The sequence below is a fragment of the Aythya ferina genome (genome assembly GCF_964211825.1).
Source record: "Aythya ferina genome assembly, chromosome: 10".
In the NCBI taxonomy this organism is placed as follows: Eukaryota; Metazoa; Chordata; class Aves; order Anseriformes; family Anatidae; genus Aythya; species Aythya ferina.
Window position 1 is genome coordinate 1,912,977 of NC_140306.1, and position 12,237 is coordinate 1,925,213.

The window sequence follows — 12,237 nt, forward strand, 5'->3', positions numbered from 1 at the left end:
GGACGCTGGGAGAGAGACCCTGGCTTTGACCTTCACTCATGAGAAACTCACTGCGCTTTTATTCCTTGGTATCTAAATAAGAGCTGCACCAAATATACAATAAAAGGAAGTTTGTACATCTGTAGTGTTCTGCCTCCTGTGAGGGTGAGGCTTTTTTCTTTCCTTCTTTCTTTTTATCTTCTTCAAGAGCCTTTGTTCTCCTCTGGAGAAAGAGGAGAAGGGGAGCAGCTTTGTAGCAGGAACAGAGAGAAGAGACTCCTGCCTGAAGATGGGCAGGACGGGGGCAATCGCAGGGGATTCGGCTACCCAGAAAGCTTGCTCCGTGCTTCCTCACGCTGCGAAGCTGCACTGCAGCAGGGCTGGCAGGGCACTGCTCACATATGCAAACACTGCTCGAGTTGGGAAGGATTTCGGGGATCAGGAACCACTGGAGTCGGTAGCTACTAATTCTTTCCTTTGGACAAGGATGCAGAACCTTTCTGTTAGCAGCATTACGTGACTGGAGCATGGAAATTCATCTTTTGGCAAGCACAGTAGTGCTTGTAAATACTGCTTACATGAATGTTTGTATATATATATGTTTTGCATTATTATTACAGAATTTTTTGGTAGCTTTTAGTGAGTTACCAAATTTTGGCAGAAATAAACATATCTACTTAATATCTCTTTTCCTTTCAGAAAAATCTTGCTATGTACTTCAGATATTTCTTTCTAATTCTCACCTCTTTTTCACTGTTACGTTTCTAACTGCTTTTAAAAATGTTGTTGAAGGATGAGCTGTGTTTTCTGCATGTAGAGAGCAATAGGAACAGGGCAGGTTACATTTCTGGTTGGGTCAGTTGCTCAAGGGAAGAGTAACAGTGGCAAAACAATTGAAGTGCCCTTCTCCTAAACTGTTTTCAGGTGTTGATCTGTGCCACGGTGCTTGGTAACCCAGCTGCTGACTAGCCCAGAGATGGCTGGCAGGGCTGGAGGCAGCTGCCTGTGCTTCCCCTGTGTTTTGTCCTGTTCCTGCTAACTCCTCTGTTTTGTTCTCTAAGCAAAAGGAGACAATTTCAGAGTGATGGATGATCATCTCGTTTTTCCTTTCATTAACTACTAACTGCAGTAGAAAGTAGGCTTGCTGCTGTAGGACCTGGGCAGATGGTCAGATGAAATAATAGGTAAGGAAAGCTGGAGTCCTTCAAACCCCTTTTTTATGGTGGATTTTAAAGAGGAGCAAATTGGATGTTTTAAGAAGTAATACTGGGCAATAGGAGAGCAGTGATTTGGGTTATTTGGTAATTTGTAGGCTGATGGCCCTAACTCATTTGAGAACACAGAATTGTTGTCAAGGACGTATCTGAAGCCTCTGGTCATCAGGATTCCCGTAAAACACATTTATTAACCTGCAAAATCTCAAGTGTGCTCATATTGATCGCCTGCTCTCCAACATCAAGCCAGTGTTTACCAATGCACCCCCTGCGTGTGCCGTCCTCCAGGGGACGAGCATTACCCTGCTGGGTGCCCACACCTCCCGTTTGCATAAAGTGAGACTTGGAAACAGTGGGGCTTATCGCTGGGGGGTGCACTGTTCTCCCCACACCGACGTCTTTTGTATACTCAGCTGAAAGAAACATCCATCTGTAGGAACAGGTCGGCGCTACGGGGGCACCTGGCAGACCTCGTTGTGGTCAGCCCTCGCCGTGTGCAGGGGGACAAGCCCTGTGTACAGCCCTGTAGTGTCAGCACCTACAAATGCCTCCCCTAAAATCCATAACCAGGGAAGTGATGTTTAGATCACTTCATCGGATCTCCATCAACGTGCTGATACATTTATCCAGAACCCCAAAAGAAGAATTGGGTTTCACGGGGGTGCGTCAGGAACAGGCACAATCCTTTAACCGCTTGTCTTTGCCTAACTGTGCTCTCTCAAATCAGCTCTTTAAACTCCAGAATTCATTGAAAGAAAATTTCCAGGCTGGCATCTGATTGTGGATCCTCCAGAAACAAAGACCTTGTAGAGAAGTTGTTTATTGTGGTGGCAAAGTAGTGAGAGTCCGTGCTGCAAAACTCCGGCACCCGCTTCCTTTCAGCTGCGTAATGAATCTCTCCCTGCCCCTTCACCTTCACGACTGAAACTTTCCTGTCTAGTACAGAAATCTCTCTCTACAGAGCCAAATTACCAGGCATAATGGACCGCTTTTTGTGCATTTAAGGAACGTTTTTCTGCAGGCTTTCCATGGAGAGAGCTCCAGGGCACCGCGCGTGCCGCTCCGCCATCCGAACCTCCTTAAGGAGTGGAGGGGTCTTTGTGGTCAGTGAGCACATCCTTTGTGCGCTGCCTTGTGTCCCGCTGGGCTATAATGGAGATCTGAAAGGGGGGTGGTAGGTAAGCCTTCCCGGAGTCGGACTAGAAAGATGAGGATCAATGTGCTCATAAAATGAATAATTGCGTTTTCTCGCAATAAATGACAATTCACAGTGAATAAGCGGGCTGTGTCTTCAGAAGGATTTTAATGCTTTAAGTTAGGTTGCAACTAACGGAGATTTTTGCATAAAGGCGAGATATTTTAAACTGGAAGATTGCTAAGAGCAGTCCTGGCAGAAGTCACAGCCTGCCCGCCCGGGCTGTGGAAATGCTTCCTGAGCTATTCATCTCTGCCCTGTGCACAGAAGCCACGTTTTGGGATCAGGAGCGCTGTCTGCCTCTTTCAGGGCATTGGCTAAACTGCAGAGAGCATAAAAGCTTCCCTTCACTTCTTTTGGTGCTGGTGTGGAGTAGCTGAACGCCGCCTGAATGTCTGAATGCGTCGCAGGGCGCATCCCCAAGGCAGCTGGGCACAGAAGGCTGATTCAGGGCAGCGCCAGCCCCTGCTCCGCTTTGTTGAAGCCCCCGGTGCCTGCGCGGGGAGGACAGAGCATGTTCTGTGCGCCAGGGGGGCTGCCTCGGCCCTGCTCCCCTCTCCAGCTGCACCGCGTAAAACATCTTAATGCACCGCCACGGGTAGGCTGGCCACGTCACTGAGGAGTGGGGGAGAAGCCCACATCTAAAGCATTTACGGGCTCATCTTACAGCTTTTAGCAACTTCTCCCGGATCAGTTTCTCCCCGGAATTTTTTCTGTCTCCACCCAGACAGATGGCAGCTTTCTGGCCAGGTTTCCTCTCGGAGAGCTCCCACCGAGGGGTGCAGGGGATGCAAACTTCACGTGGGGAGTAGCAGTCCGGAGCTGGAACCAGCTCATAAATCTTTTAGGGTGTGATAGTAAGAGAAGACTTGAACTAAAATGCCCTAAAAATAAATTTTAGGTGAAAATAACTCAAGTGGGCACCATCCTGCTTTGGCTTAACTTGCATGTTTTGTGGAGTCCTTTTGTCTCACTGTCTCTTCTGCTGTCTCCATTTGTTTTTTTCCTTTGTCTGTTATTCCCTGATCCTGCAGAAGCTTAAACGTATCTCCAGCTTCAGCTGCTGGGGTGGTTCCTGCCTTTAGGCATGTGCCAGGATTAGGGCCGTGCACTTCCCTTTCCTTCGGGCAGGGCTGTTCTGAGCTTGCCCCTTTGTTCGCCGTACAGCCGGTTTGTATTTCCAGGTGCAACTGTAGCGCACCTGTAGTGCATCCGATTCTTTCTCAAAGATGCAGTATTTAACAAGGCTGCTCCTACCAAGCCTCTCTGCCTCTCAGAAGGGCAAACTGGCACGTCGCTGCCCTTAACTTTGTCGTAAGAATGGGGCAGAAGATGTTTCGGGTCAACTGCCCACAGGTTCGTTCACACAAGCCTCAGGAGAATGATGCTTTCCAGAGGTTCTGTTGAAGTAAAGCACTGGCATCTCTTGTAATCATCGCTGTACCTGAAATATTTTGTGTATCTGTCAGCTGCTAGGGGTTGCCACAGCAGTTCTAACGTGGGCGTTACCTTTCCATGTCCCTGACTGCATGCGTGATAGCAGAGCATAATTAAAAATAAATAAATAAATAAAATTCTGCTTTCTCTTACATGTTTGGCCACGTGCTGTGGGTTTCAGCTGGCACAAAGAGGCCGTGTGATGCCCAGCTGGGAACCTTTCGCTGGTGACTGCACGCTTTGGAGAGGAGTCGGTAAAGGAGTGAGTTCAGTGTAAAATTAAAAGCCTACTTGGAAAGATCACTAATGCTGACCAATTAATAGGAACAGTCGCTTTACTTTTAGTGCTTAATGGACTGCATTAATTAAGCAGGGGATGAGTTCAAATGGGAAAGTAACTTGTAATTCAGGCAATCAGCAGTAGTTCTCACAGTGCACAGGCTGTCCCTTGTGTGGTGAAGATCCTTCTTCTCCAGGCTGTCTCTGCAGAGCAGCACTTCTTGTGCAGACAGCTTTGGGCGCTACTTCCCAAAATGTAGAAACGAGTTTTAATTCTGCAAGCAGCAGTGACTGTCCTTTGTTTCTTTTTTCTGTGAACCAGCTTAATCTCTAATAATCTTTCGTGCTGGATTCTTAAACACTCCCTAGAACTGAATTCAAAGGAGAAATGACACTGCTTGGTTGAGAGAGTAGCTGTAGGGAATCTTACGACATTAGTTTTATTTGGAAATCCTTTTCTTCCAAAGAGAGAAAAAGACTGGGACTGATTGGTGGTGTTTGGGTGAGTGTGCTGTGTTTTGGGTGCTGATCTGGGCTGCTGTGACCTGTGCTGGTTCAGGCACACACACACCAACCTCAGCTTCTTCTCACACCTCCCACGCTGGCGTTGCCACTGGAAACTCTGATGCTTTGTCTTAGACTGTATCTTATGGTGGCTGTAGTGGTTTTCTTTACTTTCAGATCTCGGTCTTTCATCTTTACAAGGTAGATACGTTGCTCCTTGAGTTTATGGAAGGTGTCTGAGGTCATACAGAATACAGGCTGGTGGCGTTATTTGGGAAGCTTTCTCTGTTGGGGGGGGAACACCTGCCAAGCTGCTGGTTTAGAAAGGAATGGAGTAACGATCAAGTCATTATCCTTTTGAACATTTAAGTCTTTATTTTTGTGCATTTGTCATGCAAACCTTGCCTTCTCCTTTATAGCTGAGCACAAACCATTCTCGTTCACTTTCCATAGTGGAAGTGCAGGAAAAAAAACCTTCAAAACTGTACTGGTATTGGAAGTACAATACACATTTATGTTCTGTTGTTGTTTTTGTTTATTTTGTTTTTGTTTTGCGTAGACATGCATGTGGCCATAATACCATTATGGATGAGTGTTGAAGTTCAGGTGGGGATTATTGGCAGGGCTTTTTGACAAATGTCATTTTAAAAGGATATCTGGAAGGGTGTTTTTTGGGTATTTTTTTGTAGCTTTTGTTTTTGTTCTGTTTTGACTGTTGGTAAACATCACAGAAGAAGATCCAGTAAGGAGACAGATGCTGACTTAGTGGGTACACAGTTTGAATGACAAACCAAGATCAACAGATCATTATTTTTCACAGCAAGCACAGAAGAGCTGAGAGAAATGGCTCATCTTAATGCCAACCTGTGCTGGTAGCAGCCCTCACTTTCCAGAATGCTGCACAACAGGAGAAGCTCCCTATTGTACCATTTGGGTTTTTTGCTCTGTTTGATTGCAATTATAGTGTGGATTTTTTTTTTTTTTAATGTTCAGGCCACTACCAGTTTGTTCCAAGTACTGCCATTACAAAAAGGAGACTGATAACCTCATCTGCTCTGATTCAAATCAGGGATAATAAGTTGTTGTATATTGTCAAACTTCTCATTTTCAGGCTTTCTACAAGCTTTTGGGCTTTATTCCCAGCTTCAGTGAGCTGATGCTTAACGCAAGTCAATTAAGGCTAGGGGACACGGTCTTTTCACACTCTTTTGATATGCTTTATTGTTGCTCTTGCCTAATGCTACGCTAAAGCTTAATGCAAGGTAAAGTAACTGTTGGAGTGAGTGTTCTGCTCTGCAGAAATCCCAGTGTGTCCTCAGCTTCTGAAGGAAAAAAAAAAAAAGTAGCCAATTCAGGACAAACTCATCAGTGCTCGTGGAGAGCAGCTTGGGAGACTCTTCCCACCATCCCAGCAGTTCCCAGGGGTCTCGTGTCGGTCTTGTTTAGCATTGTGGTGTGTGTGGAGATGGTGGCAGTGTGCTCTGTGATGGCTGGTGATGCTAGGTAACAGTCATCTTGTGCTTCTGTGTCCAGCCTCTGAGGGCTGGGTGCTAAAGGGAAGTACTTCTAAAAATGCCCTTCACTGGTTGGTATCAGTCACATTGCTGATAATCAGATACGTTCACACAGGTGCTTTTCGTGCCTCTCGGTCTGATTTTCCCTTTGCCTACATAGAGCTGTGCAGCTGATGAAACACACACTGCCTCAGTTTTAAAACCAGCTTCTGACTTGGTTAATTCCTCCAGATGGGAACAGAAGTGTTTGCTCCAACTGATGCTGCTGAGCAGCCGGGAAGGTGAAAACTCTTTGAAAGTGCAGTCACAACTTGCCAGTAACTCACAGCTCAAAGAGCTGGGCTCTGCCTGTAAATACTTGTGCTGCGGGAACTGCTTTATTGCTGTCTCGGATAGCAGATGGCTCGCCTGTATATTTTGCTTTACCCAGCAGGGGCTGTTTTACCTGACCGCACTGGTGTTCTGCTCATCAATACTCCAGCCGCTCGGGATTGCTCAGGTTTGGGGCACTCTAATAAAGTTAGGCTGTGCCGTGGGACTCCACAACCTCAGCGTGTTGTTCTGGGGGCGCTTCACTTCTACGCAGCTCCTGGTGATCTGCACAGCCCCTCTCCTGCGCTCGTCCCTGGAAGTTTTTTGTGAACGGCGTGAGTACGAAACAAAACGGTGGGGTAATCTGTGTCACCACAGCCAGCCTGGGCTAGACAGAGCACTGGGAGCCCTGGGCCTTCTCTTCCAGTTTGAAATGCAGCTGGTAATTGCATCAGCAGGTGGGGGCACTGGGCCTGCTGGCTGTTGGCCCATCAGGGGATCACTCGGTCACTGGGATCACCCCTGGGGGTAAGGAGCCTCACGCGTGGCCACGTGCTGGGGGAGGCTGTGTCTGTGCGAATCCAACTGATGCTACAAAAGGTCACAGTTCTTCCTCAGTCTCTTTTTGCTTTTATTCTTTCCGTAACTAAATGTCATTTAATTTATATCTCCTTAGTATTCTGAAATACACCACTAGTTGCATGAGCTAGCTAGGTTAGCACCAGTCCCTCCTCCAGTGAACAAGCAGCCGGCCGTCCTGTGTCTGCTGGCCAGGGCAGAAAAATGTGTTCACTGTGGTAGACACACACAAAAAAAACACACAACAGGAGAAAAATAAATATCCTCTTGTAGTTGAGATGGTGGTTGGCTGAAAATGGGCTGAAGAAGCCACAAGTCTGTAGCGATACTTAAACTTTTGAGCAGGATGGCTGGGTTACATCAGTGTGAGTCTGTGCCCAGCTGGATAAACCATAAGCAGCAGAAGCTTCCAAACTGTGGGGCGAAACTTTGGAGCAGCTCACAGGTGGGTGTGCTTGCTCCTGAGTTAGGAACACAAGGTTACGGGCTGGTTACGGGCTGGTGTGCCGTGCCGTGACTCCAGCAGATGCATCGTTCTCTTGTGCTAGTAATAAAAAAATGAAGAGGCTATAGCTGGGACTGCCCTGCCGCCTCCAGCAGGATCAGCCATAGGAGCACACACACCCCTCCCATTAGTTCTAAATCTGCTATTTTTTTATGTGGCAGCATCTTCCAACGTAGAAATTCTGTGATTCTGTGATCTTCAAGCATATATGCATTTGCTAAAAGTAGAGAAGTCTGTGTCTTAGACTGCAGGCAGTGCTAGGAGAAGGCTGTACGGGAGGCTGTTCTGCTCTGTGTGTGAGAGGAGAGCAGCTCTTCTCTCCTTGGACCTTCTTTGTGAGCCTCCACAGGGAATTTTGATGATAAATTGACAACCCGTGAAATCATGACGTTTGCATCAAATCATCCTCGTGACCTTCGTACATCTTCCCAGCACCCGCTGCTCACATTTCAGCATGGGTACAGCAAGCAGGCTTTAGGTAGCTTGCTAGGGTTGGGAATTACTTTCAACAAGTAATTGCAGTTCAAAAACTGCAGGATGTTTTGAAAGCTCAGATTTGTTTATTTATTTTTTTAATAATGAATATCTGCAAGGCAGGACAGCATTTCAGGAGATGTTTTGTCATTCCTGGCCTATACAGTGAAGCAGATGAAGAAAAGTAGCCCTGCATTTTGGAAAAAAAAAATCAGAGATTTCAAAGGGGAAGGGAATTCCTCACGCAGAATGAAGAGGTGAGTTTGAAATGCTGCAGTAGGAAGGAGATGTTTTCTAGGCTTCTGATTACGGTGCTGATCTGAATAGGAACACCCAAAGCTATTTTGACGTGATGGTTGGAAACAAAGCTCAAAGAGTTTTCAGGAACGTCAGTCATACTCGAGGAAAATTTGTTTCCCTTTGTCATAAAATCGTACCACCCACTGAAATTAAAACCTTTTCTCCTCGGTTTGCTGGTGTGTCAGAGAGAAGCACACATTTAGCTGAATTCCAAGCAATCTTTGCCTCTTTCAGTATGCAGTTTGAATTTCCTCAGCATTAAGAGGCGCTGACAGTCCCGCAGCACATCCTCATTATACAGACGCGTGCTAAAGAGTCTCAGCATGCACAGCGAGAGCCGGTACTCGCCTAGTGTGTTTGTTTTCTGTTCCTTTAACCTACTCAAATTCCAGTGCGACCCTGTGCTTCGTGCTGCATGGCTTGGCTGGGTGATGAGCAGCCAGGCCCTGCTGAGGAGCGCTCTGCTCCTGCCCCCCAGGCTGTGCTCCCCCATGCAGTGCGTGGCTGTACGGCGTCCCTGCTGGTGCTGCGGCTGCCATGAGAAGGATTTCCTCGTTCCCCTGTAAGAGTTTTCTTTCCTTCGGTAGCTTCTATTTTTGCTTATTTTTTAGGGGAGTTTCCCTGTGTAAAATGTGTTGAATTTATTTGTTCCTTCTCGTGATCCCCTCGCAGTGCAGGCACATCACTGGTAGGGCCTAGCCAGGTGACTCGATCCATTTTCCAATAACCGGTGATGAAAAGAGAAATGAAAAGAAATCATTCTCCAAGTTTTTCACCCGCTGTGCTGCGAGGGGCAATGTTTGTCTACGTGGGATGTTGGTCATCAGTATTTTCTGTGCTGGAGACCAGGCTGCCAGTAGCAGAAAGCATTGGTGCTCTGCTGGTTATTTTCCCCATGTACTGCAGAATCAAACCATAAACACGCTACACGTGCTTCTGCACAGGTCAGGGGGATATCAAATAAGATGGCAATGAAATAACAAAACGATTTAAAAGAAAGGAGTGCAGCTCCTGTGAGACAGGTCCCAGCGCAGAGGAGAAATTGCTTGGGGTGCATCTAGAAAACTCTGAACACACAAACAGCACCGAATGCAATAATGATCCTAAAGAATTGCTTCTCAGCTTGGCGAGCTACAATGCTTTGTTCAGACAAGTTGTAAGTTGGAGAGGGAAATTGGGGCATTAGGAGGAAGTAAATTGGCAATTCCTGTGACTGTCAGAATAATAATGGGACAGATGCATAAACCCGGCTTGGAGAGGCTTCAACTGATCCTCTCCAGGGCCTGTGTTGGCTCATACAAAAGCTTGCAGGGGCTCTTTGCTCGCTGTTGGGTGAGGGAAATGCAAGTGGGGTTTCTAAACCATGGGTAGAAGACTTCCACTCCATAATTTCTAATGGCTTCTTACAGTTGCAATTTTTTTTTGGTCCCAAATCAGCAATTGGAAGGAAGTAAGTCTGATGTTGTGCGCCAGATTCTGAAAAACCCCCAGTCAGCATAACTCCATTGGATTCAGGGGCTGCGGCAGCTTTTCCACCACTCCTGGGTGTGGATGAACATCTGCCAGTTGCCTTAGTCCTCCACAGTATCCAAGAGTTAATCCTTCTTTAAATACCGCAGTGTTCGTGTTTGCTGACATTTAATTGAAACAAAGCCTAGGAAGCTAAAAACAAGAGAGCAGGAAACGCCCCAAATCACAGTGTGCCCGAGTTGGGGAGAACTTTATTTCTGTGTTGGACGTTGCAAGGTTGATCCTAGACCTGAGCTTTCTTCTTTTCTTCTGCTGGATGTTCCTACTGCTGCTCGAATGTCTCAACATAAATGGTGCTGCATGCTGCACCCAAGTAGAAGAGCATCACATTTTTTTTTCTTCCGACAATTACCAAAGGTTACACCAGGAGCGAAGACATTATTTAATTTAACGTTTTAGATCCATTCGAGAGAAAGTGCACTTGTCACTTGTGGAATTGTCTGATGCTGCCTGTGCCTCCAGCCAAAGAAGAAAGGATTTTGTTTGCTCCGCAGAAGGGTTCTCTCATCAGCTGCTGCCACTTTGCTGTTGACATTGTACCTCGGTATCACTCCTAGTTCAAGGATCATAAACTCCGTCGGGTTCATTACTCACCAATTAATCTCAAATAGATTTCACTGTCTAATCGAGTTAGCTGCATTTCTGTTGTACACTGCCGCTACACCCCGTGGAAGACTTAGAGCAAGCTGGGTACAGAGGTGCCGTGGCATTGGCATTTTTAAATGTCAAAAATTACACACGGCTGTCTCGGCTGGGCTTTGTTTCTGTGACTGCTGGTTGTAGACGAGCCCTAGTCTGGGCGGTGTCCTCATTTGAGCCGTTACCTGCTGCTCACAGCTGTCTGCCAGGCCAGTGGCTTTCGCGGCTGTCAGTCGCTGACTTGTGTTAATGAAAAGAGGGGAAGAAAAAAAGCTGCCCCTCACCCTAATTGTGGGCTCAGGAAGTTATGAGGCGTGTCATGCTGCATGGCTGGGAGATAACAGCCATGCAAGTAAACGCCACAGGATTTGTAAGTGTGTGTTCTGGTAAAGTAGGAGAATATTTTACATGCAAGTTCAGGACAAGCAGGTGAGCACGGAGGCATTCAGCAGGATCAGCCTCGGTACAGCCAGCTCCTGCTACGGGTACGCCGTGCAGTGCTGCTGCGAGCTCTGCGACTGCACGTCAAGGAGAATGATCCCTTCTGCTTTTTTAATGGGAAATACGTTAATTTGTGTTTCCATCTTCCTTTAAGTTATGCTTCTGCTTCTTAGAGCAAATCTCCAAGAAAGCCATCGGTCAATCTTTCTTTAATTAATATCCTTAATTACTTTGCAATTTCATCCTTCTCAGTCAGAAGCCTGTCGCTGAGCTGAATTCTCTTGAATGCGCCGTGTGGCAGGGATTGGTTTCTTGCTTTGCATGCCACCAAAGATTTTGGAGGAAAGCAGCAAGTATTTTGAGCCCTCTCCTGTCGTGTTCACCTGGAGTTAGGTCCCCAGCCCGGCTGTCTGCCCTGGCTGGAAGTGCTCTGGGAAGGCTGGTGAGATCTCTACTTTCTGAATAATTTAAAAGCCGGCTCAGATATTTGTTTAGAGACCCCTCATACTAGGTTCAGGCTCGCTCATCTCCGTTTGGGTGGCTCAGTGAATTATTCATGTCGCTCGGTGCGGGGTCTTGATTTTCCGCTGCAGGTTATCAATACAAAGAGCGCTGCCGACTGACACTGCTTGCTTAGGAGCTGCGATGAGGCAGGAGCCTAAAGTGGATTCAGAAATTACATTTTAATACACTATTGTCACAAAAATATATTCAGAATTAGGCTAAAAAGGGAAGGCTGAGGTAGCGCCACGCTTACCACTTAGCAGCACGCGGTTTCAGGCAGCATTCCTGGAGCTACACTGTGCGAGTGTGTCCCCGCTGAGCAGTGCTGTGGCTCACCAGCACATTTCTGCACATTTCTGAAAACTTCAGCTCCTTCACGGGCTGCGGGACACCCCCGGGCTGGGCTGGCCATGGGCAGGCCGGGCTGGGAGCCCCGTGTGCTCCGGGAGGCAGAAGGCAGGCAGCTCCCAGCATCAGTCCTCTGTGTCAGGCCAGCAGGGTAAGGGGAGGTGGCAGGAAGATAATTGCATTCCCCGTGGTAATGAAGGAGCACTTCAAGTTGCTGAGAGCTTTACTGGGTTAATCACTGTGCAGGGCAGCGTTCAGCGCCTTGGTCTGAGTTTTGTCCTAGAGGTTCCTGTGACTATTAACACCTGGGTGAACGAGGCTCTTCTTACGCAGCTGCATTTCAAATATATTTAAGTGTGTGAGGAAAGGGAGAGGGGCGAGGTGTTGGCAGGCTGCATCGGGACGGGCGTGCTGGGGGCCCTGAGGAGGTCGTGTAACCCCTGTCCTCGTTTCTCAGAGGCTTCGGGCAATAGAGAACTAATC

The 12,237-nt window shown here is 47.3% G+C and overlaps 1 protein-coding gene across 1 annotated transcript in view; it reads left to right on the top strand.

Annotated features, from left to right (window-relative positions):
- LOC311442069 (uncharacterized protein) overlaps positions 1-7,705 on the top strand; it is a gene marked incomplete at both ends in the record, with an annotated part of 52,865 nt that extends 45,160 nt beyond the window's left edge. The window contains 2 exons of the mRNA XM_084530835.1: positions 6,283-6,769; positions 7,680-7,705. Coding sequence (XP_084386961.1) covers positions 6,283-6,769; positions 7,680-7,705 — 513 coding nt within the window. The remainder of the gene's footprint in view (positions 1-6,282; positions 6,770-7,679) is intronic.
- Between the last annotated feature and the right edge of the window lie 4,532 nt (positions 7,706-12,237).